The 22663-nt window shown below is 42.4% G+C and overlaps 2 protein-coding genes across 2 annotated transcripts; both read left to right on the top strand.

Moving 5' to 3' along the window:
• Positions 1-14501: 14501 nt before the first annotated feature.
• Positions 14502-17537, top strand: LOC111906629 (uncharacterized). Its single transcript, XM_023902400.3, has 3 exons — positions 14502-15137; positions 16080-16201; positions 16401-17537. Exons 1-3 carry the CDS (start codon positions 14877-14879, stop codon positions 17170-17172), a joined length of 1155 nt encoding a protein of 384 aa, XP_023758168.2. The 5' UTR covers positions 14502-14876; the 3' UTR covers positions 17173-17537.
• A 355-nt stretch (positions 17538-17892) lies between these two features.
• Positions 17893-19041, top strand: LOC111906630 (ATP-dependent Clp protease proteolytic subunit 2, mitochondrial). The gene is made up of 2 exons (XM_023902401.2): positions 17893-18334; positions 18412-19041. The coding sequence occupies exons 1-2, from the start codon at positions 18019-18021 to the stop codon at positions 18807-18809; spliced, it is 714 nt and encodes a 237-aa protein (XP_023758169.1). The 5' UTR covers positions 17893-18018; the 3' UTR covers positions 18810-19041.
• The last annotated feature ends 3622 nt before the right edge of the window (positions 19042-22663 follow it).

The following is a 22663-nucleotide window of genomic DNA, read 5'->3' as shown; positions in this document are numbered from 1 at the left end:
AGTGATTTTGAAGCTTGAAGGAGGGATTTGGTGAAGGAATCACTTGAGGAATCAAGCTAGAAGAAGCAAGGGCTCGTGGGGATTCTAGATCTACTTCTATGGAGCACTTTATGAAGGTATTAAGCCGTCTCTTAGCTCATTTCCACCCAAAACCCTCTTGTGCATGGATTCTAAGAAAGGGCTTTTGTGTTTAAGCCAAGATCTGAAGTTGTAACTTCAGATCTGAACTCCTTTTGGCCTTAAGATGCATAAAGTTATCAGTTGAGCTTAGCATGTACCTTCCCTCAAGTGTATGACCCCATTCCAAGCTTAGATTTGCTATTTTAGGGCCTTAAAGCCTTGCATGCACGTAAAGTTTGCAACTTTACGTGGAAATCATGCCTCAGGAGCCTAGATCTATAGTTTGGAAGCTTTGCATGGATCAAAAAGGGTCTGTATGGCTTAGGATCTGAAAGGAATCGGCGAGTCATAGGGGGTGACTCGACGAGTCATTTGAAGGCAGGCATGGACTCGACGAGTTGAATGAACAACTCGGCGAGCCAGATGAATTTTGCCTAGAACTCGGCGAGTTGGACGAACAACTCGGCGAGTCGGATGAAGGTTACCTAGAACTCGGCAAGTTGAAGGAACAACTCGGCAAGTCGAGTAAGATTTCCCAATGGTTGGATGTTCGTAGACGTGTCGAGTGTCAAGCAAGGGAACTCGACGAATGACCTTAGATTATCAATCAAGACTGTATGAACTTGACGAGTCGCCTCGATGACTCGGCGAGTAGATGTTATTCTGGGAAACTCGACGAGTCACTAGTTGTACTCGGTGAGTTAGGGTCAACATGGATCGTTGACTTGACCTTAGATGTAGTTGACCAAGATGGACTTTGGGGAAATGATTGGATATTGTATGACACTTTTTAGGCTGTTGCGTGGAGCAGCCTGTGGGGTACATTTGGTCGCAAAGTGTCAGTTCAGCATTCGTGACAGGTGAGTCTTCTCACCATACCCATGGGTCTAAGGCACCAAGGACGACCCATTATGTGTTTATGACATATGTGGTAGATATTCTGTGTGCTGTTATGTGATTGCATGTTATGTATGAAGACCCCGGGGGGAGTTTGTGTCATTGGATGTAAGACCATGTGGGGTAGCCCATGACATTGGATGTAAGGCCATGTGGGGGAGCCCATGGCAGTCCTAGGCAAATACCATGTGGGGTAGCCCATGGCACTTTCACAGGTTTCATGTATGCATGGATTACGTGATATATGTGTAGCTTTTATAGCTAACAGGATATATGATATGTGGTTTGTGTGTGTGTGGTATGCTCTGGGAAACTCACTAAGCATTTCGCTTACAGGTTGTTGATTGTTTCAGGTACTTCAGAGCCGAAGGGCAAAGGCAAGGCGTGATGACGTGACGTGCACTCTACCTCTCTTTTTGTGTGATGGAACTATCTGATGTTTTCAAAAGTACATTGAAATTGTAATAATTGTGATTTGGGAAACAAATGGTTTGGAAATTATGAATTATGGGATTTGTTTGAGTAATAAAAAATGAAAAAAATAAAAATTGGGTCGTTACAGGCAGTGCCTGATGTAGCGAGGCGGGGCCCAATGTATGTTATATGCGATTATGTGATTATGTGTATGGTATGTGGTAGTTTAGGGAGACTCACTAAGCTTCGTGCTTACAATTTTCAATTTTGGTTTCAGGTACTTCTGCTAGTAAGGGGAAGAGATCGGGATGACTGCATGGCACACACCACATCGTTTTAACCTGGGAGGATTTACTCTGATATTTTGATATACGACTTGGATATAGTGTTTTGACATGATGTTTTTGAGATGTTACCACTTATGTTTTTATGTGATGATTGGATTACTATGATTTTATAATGATTTAATACGGAACTTTTGGACTATATTTTTGGGGTGTTTCAAACTAAACTTTACCTCCTTAAGGCCCAGAGCCTTTACGCAATCGACTTCCGGCCCATGACCCTGAAATAAGAAATGACTGGAAACAGTGTGTTACAAGGCATAAGCAAATGAGGCAGTAATAGCAACCAATAAAAGAGCTACCAATGTGTAACGACCCGTTCCCGGTATGTTAAATTATTGGTAATTGTTGTGAGTTTTGCAAGAGGAACTCGGCGAGTTCATAGCCTGACTCGCCGAGTGGGGTCGCGGCTGAGAGCACGCGTGAGCCGGGGACTCGGCGAGTCCATATCCTGGACTCGGCGAGTCCATCCGTCTGGGTGAAACCCTAACTCCCGGGTTCTTGCTCACTATTTAAACCCCATTATAGCCTCCATCTCGCCACTTTCCCCCTTAGAGCACTGTAAGAAACCCTAAACCTTCCTCTTGTGAGCTTATAAGTGATCTTGTTCCATTTTGTGAAGGGGTGAAGAAGGAGAAGAAGAAGGAAGCAAGGAAACGAGTTCTAGTGCCAAGATCCAAGATCAAGTGTGAACTTATTGAGGTATTTTCGGAGTTCTCTTCTGGTTTCATGCTTAAACTTCCATTAGAGCTCTTTTAAGGGCTATTTGATGCTTGTTCCAAGCTTTATGCTTGCTTGATTGTGTTATTGAGCCGAAATACCTTTGGATCTGAGTGTTGGGGTGTTGAAGAGTCCAGATCCACTGTCTTTTTGGAGTTACATTGCTTATTAGCCATGGATCTACCCTTTTTGTGCATATTTTAGTTTTATTTCCCTCATTCATGTGGTTGTGCACGTAAAGTTGGAAACTTTACGTGGTAAAACAGCTTAATGGACCTAGATCTATCTTTTGCATGTGTTGGATTCAAGAGAAATCGAGTAAAAATATGTTGCATGGCGGCGACTCGGCGAGTCGAAGGAACGACTCGACGAGTCAGGTCGCGAGTCCCGAGTTCTTCAGTTTCTTCAGTGTCGAGTGTACGAGGTGAGTTAGGGAGTGGACTCAGCGAGTTAAGAGTAGACTCAGTAATGGAGGGACTCGGCGAGTTTGTTCATACAACTCGGCGAGTCCAAGGCAATCTCCTTGAGGATTAAGAACAACTCGTCGAGTCTGTTCATCTGACTCGGCGAGTCGGATGAAGATCATCTGAGTTCTTGGATCAAGAGGGTACTCGTCGAGTCGATGCCACACTCGACGAGTAGCAGCATGTAGAGTTGAGAAGTGAGAGTAGGACTCGGCGAGTTGGGTGGCCCAACTCGGCGAGTCAGCCCTGAGTAAGTCAACTTTGACCAAGGGTAAAAGAGTCATTTTACCCTGAGTGTAGTGCTAGTGATTGATTGAGTGTGTTTATGGGTTTGTAGCCGAGGAGATTCAGGAGCAGCAGTCGTTAGCTTTCCGAGCTGCACTCTCATCCGCTAGCTTACGAGGTGAGTTTCCTTTCCGTAGGGGCGGGTCTAAGGCCACAATGCCGACCCGTCCAGTTAATAGTAGTTTCCGGACTTCGGTCCGATGTAGTAGTTAGTATGTTTGATGCCTTCGTGGTACAGACATGTCTTATGTGCTATGTGTATGTGTTTATGTTCCGGGCCACGGCCCGATGCAGTATGCAGTATAAATTGTTATGATATGCTATGCTATGGGCAGTCAGTTCCGGACCTCGGTCCGATGCAGGGGACACGGTCCCAGATAGTTCCGGACTTCGGTCCGATGCAGGGGACACGGTCCCAGATAGTTCCGGACTTCGGTCCGATGCAGTCAGTTCCGGACTTCGGTCCGATGCAGTTAGTTCCGGACTGCGGTCCGATGCAGGGGACGAGGTCCCAGTCAGTTCCGGACTTCGGTCCGATGCAGTTTTCCGGGTCCCGACCCGATGCAGTGGGCAAGGCCCAATATGTGTTTATATGTTGTTGTATGGTATGTGGTAATTTGGGGGAGCTCACTAAGCTTCGTGCTTACAGTTTCAGTTTTGGTTTCAGGTACTTCCTCAAGCAAAGGGAAGAGCTCTGGATGACGGCATCGCACACACCACCGCCTCAGCTTTAGCCTGGGATTGATTTAGATGTTTGATCTGATGTAGTATGATATAGCTTTTCCGCACAGTATTTTATTATGTTTTGGAATACATTACGTATGGTTTTATTATATGATGCTCTGATTGCAGTTTTGATTATGTAAAAAAAAAAAAAAAAATTTGGGTCGTTTCAAGTTGGTATCAGAGCCCTGGTTTGAGGGATTCGGATACACTCTCGGGTGTATCTGAACTCAAACTAAAGGGAAATAAAAGATTTTTAATAAAATGTTTTTACAAAAGAATTTTGAAAACACTTAGAAGGAAAAGAATTGTTTTAAGATAGAGGTGTGTGCATGCGGTCAACCGAGCTCAAGTAAGTACTCCCAAATTACCCATACAAGTTATTTGTTCAATTTCAGTTTAGTAGAACAGCATGCTAGGATAGGGCTAAGGGTGTAGGAGAATGCCTTATGTGCCTGCTTATGTGTTACAGCTCTATGAATATTGCATGCTAGAATTGAGTAGACAGCAGTAGGATAGCCTGTTTAGGTTATGCCTGATAGTGTGAGCTTAGCATCCTATGCTAGTGCAATTTCTTGTTATGAGAATAGCTTGCGTGAGACTGTTTCCCTTGTCCGAATGCTGCTTGCTTTGTGCTTAGTGGGATTCCGAGTAATGGGAGTTAGCCATTAGGTGGACACGTCACACCACATGTAATCAGGTTTGAATAATCCCAGAGTGCTGGAACTGGCCCTACTGCGCAGCTCTTGTCTGAGTCCAACCGTTGTAGGGACGGATCTTTTACTTGAAGGATTATCCGACTCTCATCACATGTGATGGTGTTCAGGTGATGGCCAACTGGCAGTGCAAGGAGACCTACAGCAGCTGAGGACCAGTCGTATTGAGCTCGAGTTTTCTCTAGGGCAAGCCTAGGATGAAAGTAGCAGAGATCAGTAGTAGTAGAAGCGACTTGGTGGAGTCAGGGCAGTTCTTGAAGAAAGTACGGATAGATGTGGAAGGTAGTATGGGCCCGTACTACTGGAAGCAGAGGATCCGTACTCGAATCAAGAGAGGCTGAGACAAGACCAGGAAGCTAGTTGTAGTATCAACGATCCCTCAAGATATTTCTGTTTTCTGAGGTGATTGTGATGTGTTTCAGAATGGTGGTTTTGCGCTCGAGGCCAGCAGCCGGCAGCGGAGGTGCCGGGGAGGGATCAGGTTCAGGCTCAGGGGATGAGCGCATGGATGAGCAGACCCGAGAGTTTCTTTCTTCGGAGATTACGCGCATCATTTTAGAGCAGACTCCTGTGATCTTCGGTTCGATCAAGGAGGGGATTCTAGAGTTGATGGATGAGAGACTGGGCACCTTCCGTGCCGAGGTGGCGGCCATGATGGGGTCGCGCACCCTTACCTTCAGGGAGTTCAGGGCATGTGGAGCCCCGGACTATCACGGGGCACGGGACCCCATAGCGAGTACCAGGTGGTTGGCGGATGTGGCCAACGCATTCCGTTCTAGCAGATGTCCCGAGGGGGACAAGGTCAGATTGGCGTCCTGTCTCCTGAAGGACAGGGCACGTGACTGGTGGGAGGAGGTAGGGCATACCATCGGGGATGATGCGGCATTGGATGCCATGACCTGGGCTGATTTTTCTACCAGGTTCAGAGCGGAGTTCGCACCGGTCATTGAGGTGCAACAGTTAGCCAGGGAGTTCCAGGATCTTACCCAGACTACCGAGACAGTGGCGGAGATCACCGCCAAGTTCAGGGAGCGGGCCCTTCTTGTTCCTCAGTATGCAGCAGACGAGGAGATGAAGAAGGCCCGTTATCACGAGATGTTGCGGAGCGACATTCGTATGTTTGTGAGCCGGTCCAGTTGCAAAACACTGGACGACATGATTGCTAGAGCCAGAGAGAGGGAGATTGATCTCGAGATGGAGAGGAAGAGGAAACCGGAGGCGGTTTCGGGTACAGGCAGTGTGGGCAAAAAGCCCAAGGTTTCAGATCACAGGTCCAGGAGTCAGCAGAGCCACGGTCGATGTGGCAAGTGTGGGAGGTTGCACGAGGGGGCGTGCAAGGCAGGGAGTTCCGGCTGCTACAAGTGCGGTCGGACCGGGCATATGAGTAGGGATTGTACGGCCCCTGCCACTACGGTTACAGCATCGGATCTGATTTGCTTTCAGTGCAATCAGAGGGGACACAAAAGGTCCCAGTGTCCCAGTTTAGCTGCAGCAGGGAAGGTGCATGCACCCGCCCCTGCTACTTTGAGGATCACAGATGGCCGTCAGGGCCGAGCTGATGCGCCGATGGCGAAGAGCAGGGCATTTCAGATGACAACAGAGGAGGCGCGAGCGACTCCTGATGTGGTGACGGGTATGTATATTTCTGTCATCTCTTAATTATTAATATATCGTTTGAATATTATTTGATGGTACGTTTTATTTAGGGTCGTTCTCGGTGAACGGCATCCCTGCTTTGGTATTGTTTGACTCGGGGGCCACCCGATCATTTGTATCGCTTGCGCTTAGCAAGAGATTTAGCAGAGCTCCGGGGGAACTGGATTGTCCGTTAGAGGTTGAGATAGCAGATGATAGGACCGTGAGGGTCGACAGAGTATATAGAGGGTGTTCCCTTCAGATATTTGAGGAGCAGTTTTCAGTGGATTTGGTTCCGATTCCCCTGCGCGGGAATAAAGTTATTGTGGGAATGGATTGGCTAAGCCCCAATGGGGCGGTGATTGATTGTGAGCTTCAGCTAGTGAGGGTTCGCACTCCCAGTGGGGGAGAGATAGTGGTTCAGGGCGAGAGGCCCCAGCGAGGATTGACCTTCTGCTCTGCCGCTAGGGCGAGGCGCTACGTTCAGCAGGGCTGCGCCGGTTATGTAGCCTACGTCTTGGATGCCCGGGTTAAGGGCAAGACGACGATCGATGATGTTCCTATTGTTCGAGATTACCCGGATGTGTTTCCCGAGGATTTGCCGGGGATACCTCCTGAGAGGCAGGTTGAGTTCAGGATCGATCTGGTTCCTGGTGCGGCTCCGATAGCCAAAGCACCATATCGACTTGCTCCCCCTGAGATGCAGGAGTTGTCTACACAGCTTCAGGAGCTGTTAGACAAGGGTTTCATTCGACCGAGCAGTTCGCCTTGGGGAGCGCCGATCTTATTTGTGAGGAAGAAAGACGGGTCGCATCGGATGTGTATTGATTACCGGGAGTTGAACAAGGTAACGGTGAAGAACCGTTACCCACTTCCGAGGATAGATGACTTGTTTGATCAGCTCCAGGGAGCGTCTTGGTTCTCCAAGATCGACCTACGCTCCGGTTATCACCAGATGAGGGTCAGGGATGAGGATGTACAGAAGACTGCTTTCAGGACCCGGTATGGTCATTATGAGTTTGTGGTGATGCCATTTGGGCTCACCAATGCCCCAGCCGCGTTCATGGATCTCATGAATCGCGTGTGTAGACCGATGCTGGATCGGTCAGTGATAGTGTTCATCGATGACATCTTGGTGTATTCCAAGACGCAGGAGCAGCACGAGGAGCACCTGCGGGAGGTACTGGAGACTTTGAGGAGGGAGAGACTGTTCGCTAAGTTCTCCAAGTGCGAGTTCTGGTTACGCGAGGTGCAGTTTCTTGGGCATCTCGTTAATCAGAAGGGTATTCTGGTAGATCCGGCCAAGATAGAGGCCGTGATGCAGTGGGAGGTCCCGAAGTCTCCATCTGAGATTCGGAGCTTCCTAGGGCTGGCAGGGTATTATCGGAGATTTATTCAGGACTTCTCCAAGATAGCAGTGCCGCTCACCCGACTGACCAAGAAGTCGGTAGTTTTTCGTTGGGGGCCTGAGCAGCAGGCGGCGTTCGAGACCCTCAGGCAAAGATTGTGCGAGGCTCCGATCCTTACCTTGCCAGAGGGTGTTGAGGATTTCGTGGTCTATTGTGATGCTTCGATCACAGGTATGGGAGCAGTGTTGATGCAGCGAGGCCATGTGGTGGCTTATGCTTCGAGACAGTTGAAGCCTCACGAGGCTAATTATCCTACCCACGACTTGGAGCTGGGGGCAGTTGTATTTGCCCTCAAGATTTGGAGGCATTACCTGTATGGGGTCCGCTGTACTATCTACACGGACCACAAGAGTTTGCGATACCTTATGGATCAGCCGAGTTTGAATATGAGACAGAGGAGATGGTTGGACGTGCTGAAGGACTATGACTGTGAGATCCTGTATCATCCAGGGAAGGCCAACGTGGTGGCCGATGCCCTGAGCCGCAAGGTGTCGGCGGCCCCCATCCGGGATTTGTGTATGAGGATGACGGTAATCACTCCTTTGTTGGAACGAATTAAGGAGGCTCAGATGGAGGGTCTCAAGGAGGAGAGGCAGAGGTGCGAGAGGATAGTGGGTCGAGTAGCTTCGTTCGACTACGACAGTCGGGGTTTGATGATGCTTCATGGGAGGGTGTGGGTACCGTACTGGGGTGGGGTACGGCAGGTATTGATGGACGAGGCTCATAAGTCTCGATTTTCTATCCATCCAGGGGCGACGAAGATGTATCGAGATCTTCGACCTGATTATTGGTGGCCCTGCATGAAGCGGGACGTCGCTTGGTACGTTGAGAGGTGCTTGACCTGCCGGAAGGTCAAGGCGGAGCACCAGAGACCTCACGGCAAGATGCAGCCGTTGGATATTCCCGTGTGGAAATGGGAGGACATCACCATGGATTTTATCACCAAACTTCCCAGGACCGCACGTGGAGTAGATTCGATATGGGTAGTGGTGGATCGGTTGACGAAGAGTGCCCATTTTATTCCGATCCAGGAAAGTATATCGGCGGAAAGGTTAGCCGATATCTATGTGCGAGAGATCGTGGCACGTCATGGAGTGCCGGTATCGGTAGTGTCGGACCGAGATGTTCGCTTCACGTCCAGATTCTGGAAGCGGTTTCACGACGAGATGGGTACTCGTCTCCATTTCAGCACCGCTTTCCATCCTCAGACTGACGGGCAGAGTGAGAGGACGATTCAGACTCTCGAGGACATGCTTAGGGCATGTGTTCTGGATTTTAGGGGCTGTTGGGATACGTATCTTCCCTTAGCGGAATTCTCGTATAACAACAGCTATCATGCGAGCATTGATCGACCTCCTTTTGAGATGTTATATGGCAGGAAGTGCAGGACCCCGATTTGTTGGGGCGAGGTCGGTCAGCGGGTCATGGGGAGCACCGAAGTGGTGCTCAAGACGACGGAACTGATCCAGCAGGTCCGTAGTAGACTGCAGACTGCGCAGAGTCGGCAGAAGAGCTACGCCGACAGGAGGCGTTCAGACTTGGAGTTCCAGGTGGGAGACATGGTTCTTCTGAAAGTCTCACCTTGGAAAGGTGTCATCAGGTTCCGGAAGAGGGGCAAATTGGGCCCCAGATTTATTGGTCCTTTCAGGGTTTTGGCCCGGGTGGGTCGGGTTGCTTATCGATTAGATCTTCCTGAAGAGCTTAGTCAGATCCACAACACTTTCCATGTGTCTCAGTTGAGGAAGTGTTTGGTGGATGAATCAGCAGTTGTTCCCCTAGAGGATATTCAGGTTGATAGTAGCCTGAATTATATTGAGAGACCGGTCGCGATTTTGGACCGGAAAACCAAGACATTGAGGAACAAGGAAATTCAGTTAGTAAAGGTGCAGTGGCAGCACCGGAAGGGGTCTGAGTGGACGTGGGAGGCTGAGGAGGAGATGAGAGAGCACTATCCTGAGTTATTTGCAGATCCAGCCGTAGCAGACTTCGAGGACGAAGTCTGAGTCAAGTGGGGGAGAATTGTAACGACCCGTTCCCGGTATGTTAAATTATTGGTAATTGTTGTGAGTTTTGCAAGAGGAACTCGGCGAGTTCATAGCCTGACTCGCCGAGTGGGGTCGCGGCTGAGAGCACGCGTGAGCCGGGGACTCGGCGAGTCCATATCCTGGACTCGGCGAGTCCATCCGTCTGGGTGAAACCCTAACTCCCGGGTTCTTGCTCACTATTTAAACCCCATTATAGCCTCCATCTCGCCACTTTCCCCCTTAGAGCACTGTAAGAAACCCTAAACCTTCCTCTTGTGAGCTTATAAGTGATCTTGTTCCATTTTGTGAAGGGGTGAAGAAGGAGAAGAAGAAGGAAGCAAGGAAACGAGTTCTAGTGCCAAGATCCAAGATCAAGTGTGAACTTATTGAGGTATTTTCGGAGTTCTCTTCTGGTTTCATGCTTAAACTTCCATTAGAGCTCTTTTAAGGGCTATTTGATGCTTGTTCCAAGCTTTATGCTTGCTTGATTGTGTTATTGAGCCGAAATACCTTTGGATCTGAGTGTTGGGGTGTTGAAGAGTCCAGATCCACTGTCTTTTTGGAGTTACATTGCTTATTAGCCATGGATCTACCCTTTTTGTGCATATTTTAGTTTTATTTCCCTCATTCATGTGGTTGTGCACGTAAAGTTGGAAACTTTACGTGGTAAAACAGCTTAATGGACCTAGATCTATCTTTTGCATGTGTTGGATTCAAGAGAAATCGAGTAAAAATATGTTGCATGGCGGCGACTCGGCGAGTCGAAGGAACGACTCGACGAGTCAGGTCGCGAGTCCCGAGTTCTTCAGTTTCTTCAGTGTCGAGTGTACGAGGTGAGTTAGGGAGTGGACTCAGCGAGTTAAGAGTAGACTCAGTAATGGAGGGACTCGGCGAGTTTGTTCATACAACTCGGCGAGTCCAAGGCAATCTCCTTGAGGATTAAGAACAACTCGTCGAGTCTGTTCATCTGACTCGGCGAGTCGGATGAAGATCATCTGAGTTCTTGGATCAAGAGGGTACTCGTCGAGTCGATGCCACACTCGACGAGTAGCAGCATGTAGAGTTGAGAAGTGAGAGTAGGACTCGGCGAGTTGGGTGGCCCAACTCGGCGAGTCAGCCCTGAGTAAGTCAACTTTGACCAAGGGTAAAAGAGTCATTTTACCCTGAGTGTAGTGCTAGTGATTGATTGAGTGTGTTTATGGGTTTGTAGCCGAGGAGATTCAGGAGCAGCAGTCGTTAGCTTTCCGAGCTGCACTCTCATCCGCTAGCTTACGAGGTGAGTTTCCTTTCCGTAGGGGCGGGTCTAAGGCCACAATGCCGACCCGTCCAGTTAATAGTAGTTTCCGGACTTCGGTCCGATGTAGTAGTTAGTATGTTTGATGCCTTCGTGGTACAGACATGTCTTATGTGCTATGTGTATGTGTTTATGTTCCGGGCCACGGCCCGATGCAGTATGCAGTATAAATTGTTATGATATGCTATGCTATGGGCAGTCAGTTCCGGACCTCGGTCCGATGCAGGGGACACGGTCCCAGATAGTTCCGGACTTCGGTCCGATGCAGGGGACACGGTCCCAGATAGTTCCGGACTTCGGTCCGATGCAGTCAGTTCCGGACTTCGGTCCGATGCAGTTAGTTCCGGACTGCGGTCCGATGCAGGGGACGAGGTCCCAGTCAGTTCCGGACTTCGGTCCGATGCAGTTTTCCGGGTCCCGACCCGATGCAGTGGGCAAGGCCCAATATGTGTTTATATGTTGTTGTATGGTATGTGGTAATTTGGGGGAGCTCACTAAGCTTCGTGCTTACAGTTTCAGTTTTGGTTTCAGGTACTTCCTCAAGCAAAGGGAAGAGCTCTGGATGACGGCATCGCACACACCACCGCCTCAGCTTTAGCCTGGGATTGATTTAGATGTTTGATCTGATGTAGTATGATATAGCTTTTCCGCACAGTATTTTATTATGTTTTGGAATACATTACGTATGGTTTTATTATATGATGCTCTGATTGCAGTTTTGATTATGTAAAAAAAAAAAAAAAAAAATTTGGGTCGTTTCACAATGATTGTTTTATTATTTAGGAGAAAAAAAGGGAAAATGTGGAGCATAATGAAGGCACCTCTGACGACTTTGAGAGAATGTCGTCGGAGGTGGAAGGCGGTGGCTGTGGGTTGTGGTCAGCAGTAGGGTTTTAACATAGTTTCTGATACCATATAAGATAATAATTTGATCTATTAATAGTGATAGTTAAACCTTATTTAAATACGGATACATAAATAGCCCTTGGCCTAACCTAAACCCCAAGGACATTAGGCCTAAACCCTAAATGCTAACATACTACCATGGAGCACTAACAATATTTTGTGTATTTAATATTTGAACCGTAACCCTAATAAATGGAATTTAATAACTCAAACCACAGACTTATAACTCAAGGATGTGGTTATTAGACTAAAGGGAGTAGGTGCGGTAAAAACCACACTTTTGCCACGATGACGCCGAGGAACACCGCCTCTACCGTGCGATTGGGGGTGCGCTTTGGCTGCACGCAGTAATATCTAACCACAATCTCTCTTCTCTCTATCTCTCTTCCTTCTTCAATTGTATCTCTCTCTTTTCTCCCTTCTTTGGTACACCACATCTAGTATGTGGTAAAGAACCACACTTTTGTGGTAAAGTTGACTGGAGCCCATATGATGTCTACCTGACATAGGAGGGAGTATGGTTTTTGTGGCACCACTCCCTCTCGCCTTAGGCCGAAAGGGGTCATGTCATAGCTTTACCATGATAAAGACTCTACACCTCCGGTTTCTCTACCACCATCTCATTTTACCACCTTGTTTACCACATATTAGGAGTGAAACCAAAAATAGAAGGAAGAAGGGAAGGAGAAGAGAGATGAGGAAGCCATATACGACTCAACTAATTTGGGGGCTCTAAGTAAACAAAAAATTTGGGGCCCTTCAAGTAAGCAAACAGTTTGAACTTGAGACCCTTAGTTTTATAAACCAAGACTTTTACCATCAAGCCAAGCTCCAGCTTGTCTTTGTAACCCAATAAATATGTATATATACATACATAACAGAAAAAGCTTTAAAATTAGGGGCCCTAAGCCCTTGCTTAGTTTTGCAAAGAGTAGAGTCGACACTGGAGGAAGCATGATAGTTTCTAGCCTAGCTCGACACTACCGCACTAACGCCTCGTTCCCGAGTTTATCAAAAGAAAAGAAAAGAAGAGAAAAGAAAGTCACGAGAGAAAAGAAGAGAAAGGAAAGGAAAACAAAATTTTCTTTTGTGTTCCCGAGTTGGAGAGAAGTGGAAGGAAAATTAATCATTTTCTTCTTTCCTTCCAAATCCTCCCAAATCGGAAGGAAAGATAGGAGGGAAAGTGATCCTTCCATTTCTCTCCACTTCCTTCCTTTAATGAAACTCGGGAACACCAATTTTTTTCATTTTCTTCTCATTTCAATCCATTTCCTTTCCTTTCTCTCGTTAAGTTCAACTCGGGAACAGGGTGTAAAAGTCTGAAACTGTAGACCCGACATGGTGTTAGCTGCGGCCTACATGGAATACCACACCCACATCATATCATATAGCCTTAGATGTATGTCGGTTGTTTTTCCTATGGTGTGATTTACATCCGCCACTCAAAATAACCGAAGACAAACATTGAAGACAAAATAGGGGGTGGGGTTTGTTATTGTAATAATAATAATAATACATAATAATAATAAAATACTACGTTAAAAAGAAATCCAACACCTTGGATGTCTAGTCAATAAACCTTTAGTCGGCCAGGTCATATTTTCACATGATTGTAACACTAAGCTCAAGTTGTGAGATTATATGTGTATAAAAAATAAGTACAACAGACGACACTTTAAATGATTGGTTGTTATATAAAAAATCAACCCTTTGAAAAGTATTTAGTTTGTATCCTAATAAAAACAAAATTGATTGACTTTGTTATATATATATATATATATATATATATATATATATATATATATATATATATATAGAGAGAGAGAGAGAGAGAGAGAGAGAGAGAGAGAGAGAGAGAGAGTTAGGTTCAAATGTTTTAATTATTTATTGTGTGCATGTATGACCGATTCTGGACCAATCATTTTAGTTATTTTAAGAAAGTAATTAATGCATATTAAATGCTGAAGATGTAATTAATATTAATTATATCTTCAGCATTTAAAATAACTAAAATGATTGGTCCAGAATCAATTATACATGCACACAATAGATAGTGAAAACAAAATAACCTAACCCTATATATATATATATATATATATATATATATATATATATATATATATATATATATATATATATATATATATATATATATAGAGAGAGAGAGAGAGAGTTAGGTTCAAATGTTTTCACTATCTATTGTGTGCCTGTATGATTGATTCTCGACCAATCATTTTAGTTATTTTAAGAAACTAATTAATGCATATTAAATGCTGAAGATGTAATTAATATTAATTATATCTTCAACATGTAATATGCATTAATTACTTTCTTAAAATAACTAAAATAATTGGTCCAGAATCAATCATACATGCACACAATAGATAAGATAGTGAAAACAAAATAACCTAACCCTATATATATAGTAAATTTTTAAACAAATAAAAGAAAAAAGTATTTATGTTATATAAAGAGGAGGAGAAAGAAGTATTGTTGACCAAACACAAAGTTTTACTTTATCCAAATTTTACAATTTTACAATTTGAGCAACATCCAATTCCAATCCAACGTGCCACAATTGAAGGCAACGCAGCGTTTGTTTGAGCGTCATCACCATCATCCCCTGCCCCCATCTCTCTCCTTCCATAACTTTTTCTCAGACACGCTTTCGGACACGCCGATTTCAATACGCCACGAGATCTTGGATTAATTCGCCAGATCTACAAAACAAATTATTCGTTTTTTTTTTTCCCTTTTTATTCATTGATTCATCATTCTTTCTGGGTGTTTTCAATCCATTCCCTATTCGTTGAAATTGATTGATCATCGTCTATATGTTTCTCCGACCAATGTGCGGAGGATTTATGTGTTAGGGTTCGGTTTTCCGATTCTAAATCTTTGGACGGATGGTGTTAATCGGGAAATATGCGGATTCAGAGACGAAACAGTGGGTGTGGGGTTAATTTTTGGAATCAACAATTAGATCGGGGTTTATTGATGGAATCCCCGCCGCCGTCGAAGTTGCTTCCAATTAATGATTCATCGTCTCCTTTCATGCAATCTCCGCTTCCTACTTCATCTGGTGTCGGTGGTTCGAGTGTCGGCGACGGCGGTTTTGGGTATATCGAACATACCGTTACGAAATTCGATACGCTCGCCGGTGTCGCAATTAAGTATGGCGTTGAGGTAATACAATCTCCAATTGATTCGACAAACTAATCTAAAAAACTTGGTTTTATGTCTTTTCATGTCGTGACAACTTCCTTCACCTTTTTATACTAATGAGTTTCTGATGTTTAGCTCGTTATATGTTCTTTACAGAAATCCGTTACATTCCATTTTGCGATTGTCCTTAAACAGAAAAATAGTTCAAATTAATCTGTAGGAAGAATCTGGTTAAGGAACTAGAACACAAAACTGAGCAACTCTATGATTTTTGGATATATTTACTTGGATGTTATTGCTTAATTAACGTTCATTCAAAAGTACAAAGATTTTGGGTTTTCAATTTTCATACTCCCTCTTGTAAAAACTGTCCATTATGATCAGTTCTAAATTATTGATGCCAAATTTAATACACTGCTCAAGTACATTCTATTGCTTCCTGCCCTTAATAAGACTGTCCACAGTACAATTTATGATGAATCTAGAGAGATGTTTTAAACAGTTCTACTTTTGAATTTAGATATAAAAAAAAAATCCAATCTTTTGTACAAAGGAACAGTATGTTAGAAAGATCAAACTTGTTAAGATTTCAAACTATAAGGTTGTTTATTGGTCTACATTCTCAGCTGACATTAAATGATTGATATAAGGACACCAAAGGGCCTTCTCAAAAACTTGGAGTCATGACAAGTTTGTCTTTCAAGTCATTTCATTATGTGAATCAAAGGGAAGTTTATGTATTTATGTGAATGGCACCAAAAGGATGTTAAATGAATGGAATTGGGATATGATGTATGCTGAAATATTTCCATTTTTAATTACATGTGAAGGATTGTACTTGTCATTTGTCAATGATGCACATGGTGTCATATCTACATATGTTCAACTGGTTATTTGCTGTAGATTAGTTTTATTTATCATCTTCTGTATTTTTTAACATTGCATTGTATATTTGTATGTTAGGTGGCTGACATAAAAAAGATGAATGGCCTAACAACTGACCTACAAATGTTTGCCCGCAAGACTCTTCATATACCCCTACCCGGAAGACACCCGCCCTCTCCAATCATGTCAAATGGACAAGGGTAATTACGTCATTTCCTCTTCACTTCTCATTTTAAGTTTCTAACCATCAATCTTGTCTCTAAATTACGTTTACTCACACATGACAACATTTATGTGTCCAAACTCAGCTGACAAAAATACCCTTGAAATCTTTTTTAATGGTTAAGACATAAAAATGAAAACTTTAGTTATTATCTTAACATGGTGATTTTATTTTAGGCCAAAACACTCGGAAATGACACCACCAAGACAAAGACAAAGACATTCTGATATGTTGGATTCAATAAAATCCTTAAAATTATCATCATCATCATCTTCTTCTTCACCACGAAACATTTCACCATCAATGGATGCCTTACGAGACTATTACGGTCTTAAACCATCCGATCAAACCGGACCAAATTCCCACCCGCCGCTCGGACTTCACCGGAAATGTAAAAGCTTAGCTAACGGGATGTCAGAGCAGGGCGGAAGCGGAAACGGAAACGGAAACGGAAACGGAAACGCCATTCCTGGCACAAACGGAATCCACGATTCCGATTCCGACACATGGTACGATAGATGGATGAGAAGACGGCGATCGGAAATCGACCTCCAGAATCAAACCCCGGAAACGATGCTTAAACCCGACACCAGCAATTCCAACGGTGCGTTTGCGGCGGCAGGCGGCAAAGGCCTGGCACTCCGGCCAAAGGCCGCCAGTCGAACCGCTGGTGATGCCGACGGTTTACCGAATATGCCTCCTTTAAAATTGGGGGAATCAATGATTACGGAGGCTTCAAATGGAGTCAAAAAGTCTTCGAGTTCACCGAGTTTTCATGAGATGCAAAGCAATGGGAACTCCACGTCCACGTCATCATCGATATGGCCCACTTCCATGTTGAATTTGACGGCTGACATTCAAGCTTCTACAGCCGCCATTGCGAGGCCTATTTTTGATGGGTTGCCGAAGCCGATTAGTGGGAGGAAGAATAAGGCGGCAATTGATTGATTGATTGATTAGTGAGTTGTTTTGGTTTGGTTTTTGGATATATATAAATATAAATATAAATATAAATATATATATATATTGATTTGGTTGGTTTGGACAGAGGGAATAGAAAATTAGAAATAAAAAGGAAGGAAAGAGAAAGATTGATGAATTTTTTGGGGAGAAGAAGTATAATACAAGTACAAGAGTAGATTAGAGAAAATTGTATATTAGATGTGTATGGAGATGAGAGGAGAGAAGGTTGGAATTGGATGGTGTTTATATGTTTTTATTTGATTACCTAACTTATCTCAAACATATTATTATTATTATTATTCTTTATTGAAAAACTTGTACTATTATTTATATATTTATATTTATTATTACTACCTGTATTATTTATATGTATGCAATATCTGCCTTTCTTTGTGTAAAATGTAATTGATGTCTTAAGTGGTTTTGAACTAAAGATTTCAGGAAGTTTGGCGTTGTTCACGTTCATGTCATTTTTCAAAGCTGCAATCTTTAGTTCAAATATTCATGCTTTGAAATAATTTGAGATAAAACACTTACCATAGAATTAAGGCATACGATAGACCTTCGTACACGATGATATTCTTTCAAAGATGTCGTAATCCAAGAACGTAGTCCACAATCACAATGATATAATTAATTAAAATTTATATTTTATATTGAAGCATATATTTTGATCCAAAAACATTACAAAAATTAATCCCATAAGTCAAACTAAAAAAGGTTCTGGTTCATTCCAGAAGTAGTCTGACCTCAAATCGATTTTTGAAGCCCTACAACAAACTCCCATTTTCTCAAAAACTTCCATCGATCTGTTTCTATAGCACCAAACCAATGCAGAACTCAATCACTCGCAGTTTGAACAAGCTTTGGAACGGGGTAGCAGCAACTGTAGCAAGCCGGAGTATAATAAATCATCAATGGCGGTCGTACAGTGTAATCCCCATGGTGATAGAGCATTCATCGCGAGGAGAGAGAGCCTACGACATCTTCTCTCGACTCCTTAAAGAAAGGATTATCTGTATCAACGGCCCAATTTCCGATGACACATCACACGTCGTCGTAGCTCAGCTTCTCTACCTCGAATCCGAAAACCCTTCTAAACCCATCAACATGTACCTCAACTCCCCCGGCGGAGCCGTCACTGCAGGTAGGTTTTCAATTGTAGGTTTTATCACCATTTTCTCTGTGATCTAATTTAGGGAATGGTGAATTTGATGGTGTTAGGTCTTGCAATATACGATACAATGCAATACATTCGATCTCCGATCAATACAATATGTTTAGGCCAAGCTGCATCAATGGCTTCTTTGCTGTTGGCTGCTGGTGCAAAGGGTGAAAGGCGATCTCTTCCTAATGCCACCATAATGATTCATCAACCTTCCGGTGGATACAGCGGGCAGGCTAAAGACATGACCATTCACACGAAGCAGATTATTAGGGTTTGGGAGTCTTTGAATGGGCTTTATGCAAAACATACTGGACAAAATGTTGATGTGATTCAGAAGAATATGGATAGGGATTGTTTTATGACTCCTGAAGAGGCAAAAGAGTTTGGGATTATAGATGAAGTGATGGATGAGAGGCCCTTGACTTTGGTTACTGATGCTGTTGGAAAGGAGTGAAATTGGATTGAATCGAATGCAGGAAGTGGATTTCTTTGAATGGTTCTTGAATCTTGAGTTTCACATGATTATACAATACGAAAAAAAGGAAAGATGAATATCGAGTGTAGGACAATTAGGCTGTTTAAGATTAAACTTTCATTTGTTTTATGGCTTAAACGACCCAATAACTATCATCTTTGATTGTCGTCAATGTCTCTAGCAAATGAAATGGTCATTGTTCCTCTTTCAAGTTTCATTTCATACTCATGTTTATATCCCACATACCAAAGCATATACACTAGATTTATCTACCCAATCTTACATTAAAGCTGCAAAATCCTTTGAATAACGAGAAGACATGGATGAAAAATTACATGCCAATTGTTCCACTACCAAATGATAGTAAAACACTTGGGTGTTTAATATCAAAAGAAAATATGATGGTTCCAACCATGGAACGCTAGAAGCCCCACTTGGTGTCCACAAGCTTTAAACAGCAAAGAAGGCATTGACTTTCTTGATATGTATTCTCCTGGTACTAAATTAGTTACCATTAAGTGCTCTTAGTCTTATTTGGGCTATATTTGATGTATTAACTGAAAAACTAGTTGTTAGCTAAAAAAGTAACTACTAGCTTATAAACTAGTTGATAAAAAATAAAATTTGGTAAAAACTAGCTGAAAAGTTCTTTAAACCATGAGTAAATTCTTTTTCTTGAAAAGCCTTTTACCAAAGATGAGAATAAGCAATCTATTTGGGAATGTGGTTTCTCTTTCATCAAACACTTTTGGGACATTTTAAAAGATGATATTGTTGCGTTTATGAGTGATTTTGGTGCTTGAAGGTTTATCTCCCTCTAGGATGCAAATCATGCAATTCCTCTTTTATAACCTAAAATCCTGAATGTGAATGATCCAAAGGTGATTAAAGATTTTAAACTTATTAATCTCACAGGGGTACTATATAAGATTATTGCAAAAACTTTTACAAGTCGTCTTGTTTTAGTGATAGGTTCTATTATAGCATTGGAACAGTCGACGTTTATTAAAGGGAAACAAATCTTAGACGGACCAATGTTGATGAACAAAGTTATTTATTGGTGTAAAAAAATCAAAAAGAAAACCATGATTATTAAAGTGGACTTTGAAAAAGCATGTGATACTATCTCCTAGGATTTTTTATTATTATTATTTTTTTTGTCAAGGTGATGGAGGTTCTTGGATTCAACTCTAATTAGATTATGTGGATTAATAGTTGTCTTTCTTTTTCACAATCATCTATTTTGGTTAACGTAGCCCCATGGGTGAGTTCCAGTTAGATAGTTGTTTACGACAAGGAGATTCCCTATCTCATTTCCTTTTTCTTTTGGTTATGGAAGCATTAAATGTTGCTATAATGGATGTTGTCGATGCATGATTGTTTTCTCCTGTGCAAGTGGGATCGTACAATGTTAGCGTCTCTGGTATGTTTTATGCGGATGATGTTATTTTTGTAGGGCATTTGGACCAAACAGAACATGGTTAATCTAAAATAATTCTTAATTGTTTCTTTGAAGTCTCTAGATTGCAAATTAATTTTCACAAGTCTAAGCTTTATGGGGTAGGTGTACGCAATGTTTTAAAAACCGGTTTGAATTGGTCGGTCGAACTGGTTAGACCGGGAACCAAAGGAGATAACGGTTCAACTATCACCGGTTTTATGTTGATTTCTGAACCAGATTGAATTAATTAGTCTTTAGAAAAACCCGGTTGAACCCGTCAAGATAAACCAGTTAAACCGAATAAAAACACATGGGAAAGAACCATATGCATAATAAGCTTTGGTGATTTTTTTAAAATCTATTTGGTTTTCTTTAAATAAAAAAAACATATGGTAAATGTTATAAACCTCAAATTCACGATTTATATATGGATGTATGTGTAGGAAAATAGGAAAAAAAATAAAAATTATAATAATCGGTTGACCCGACCGTCAAACCGGTTGAACCGAAAACCAGTCACCATACCAGTTCAATTAAAAAAATCGATTTTTAAAACATTGGGTATAGGGATATCAACGGGGGTAAACGGGATGGATAGTGCGTCCCCGTCCCCGCTCCCAAAATTTCTCCATTCCCCCGTCACCATTATTGCCCCCGCCTCCGTCCCCGAAATGTCCAGTCTTCCTACCCACGTCCCTGCCCCCAAATTCCCCTTATTACCTCCGCCCCCGCCCCGATTGATTTTGGGCTTCCTTTTTTTGGGCTATAAAAATTGTTATTTGGGTTAAAAGAATTAGGGATGTTATTCGGGTCGGAACCGAATCGAACCGACCCGAACTCGAATAAACCGAAAACCGAATAAGAGTAACTGTATGAACCGAAAACCGAACCAAATAAGCAATACGGGTTCGGTTCGGTTCGGTTATTATTCGGTTCGGTTCGGTTCCGACCCGAATAACTCAAATAACATGTACAAGATGATTAAGGAGCCGAATAACCCAAATAACTCTAATAACATTTAGAATGTGATTATAAATATTGTATTTTGTATGACTTTTGTAGCTTATGATAAACACGAATAACACGGATTAACTATTCTTGATATATAAAATGTAAAATCCAACTACCACAATCTTAAGATATAGTTATTAAGCAACATATTAAACACTAAACATTAAACATCCAAAACACCTTAAAAAAAACTATCTATAAGTATATAAGTTAAACATTATAAATTACGTGAGTATTTTGGGTAACGATTGATAGAACATAAGACCGAATAAGCAATCGTGCATATGGAAAAAAATGTGACTTTTCATATTCGGTTCGGTCCATTTGGACCGAATAAGCCCTTATTCGGGTAACCCGGATCGAATAACCCGAAGACCGAATAAGCCTTATTTAATTACCCGAAAACCGAATCGGATTGCTTATTCGGGTCTAATTCGGTTCGGTTCGGTTCGGTTTTCAGTTAGGTTCGGGTTTTCGGGCCAAATTCTCATCCCTAAAAAGAATCTATTTTTTAGAAAACAAATAATTATTTATAACAGAATTTTGAAAATAAAAAAGTTATGACATTTTAAAAACATTATATTAACAACTTAAAAACATTTGGAAACTCAAAATCATGTTATTGTTTATTATATTTATATAATTAATATATGTAAATATCTGTATAATTTGTTAATGGGGTTCCCATGATAATTTTACATGTTAAAAATAAAATAAAAATTTATGACATCTTAAAAACATTATACTAACAATTTGAAAACTCAAAATCATGTTATTATTTATTATATTATATAATTAATATATATATATATATATATATATATATATATATATATATATATATATATATATATATATATATATTAACAGGATCTCCATAAAAGGGTTTCAGGACGAGATTGCTTGCTCCCTCCCCCAGAATTAAAACGGAGGTTAACCTTACCCCCGCCCCTATCCCTGCCTCCGGTTTTTTTAATAAATACCCCAAACACGACAAGACCCCATAGGAACGAGGTCCTACGGGACTTTTTGACATTCTTAGATAGGTGTTATGGATTTAGACTTATGGCTTGACAGCTTTAGGTTGTGATTCCTTTCAAGTATCTTGGATTCTAGTTGGCTTAAACATGTCTGGAATTAAGAAACAAGACCCTATTTTTGACAAATTCTTTTAAAAAAATAATAATAATGGGTGGAAGCTTTCGGTTGGTGGCATATACACATTGATTAAAGTTGTTTTGGGATCGCTGAGAATTTATTATTTTTTGTTGTTCAAGATGTCAGTGAAAGTTAGATTAATGACACTTGGTTTTGGATCGTGTTGTTGTGGATAGGTGGGTTAATGACACTTGGTTTTGGAGTTGGCGTCGCAAGCCTACAA

This window comes from Lactuca sativa, chromosome 8, assembly GCF_002870075.4.
Source record: "Lactuca sativa cultivar Salinas chromosome 8, Lsat_Salinas_v11, whole genome shotgun sequence".
Classification (NCBI taxonomy): Eukaryota; Viridiplantae; Streptophyta; class Magnoliopsida; order Asterales; family Asteraceae; genus Lactuca; species Lactuca sativa.
The sequence above is the reverse complement of the archived record's forward strand: the minus strand, read 5'-3'. Positions and strand labels throughout refer to the sequence as shown.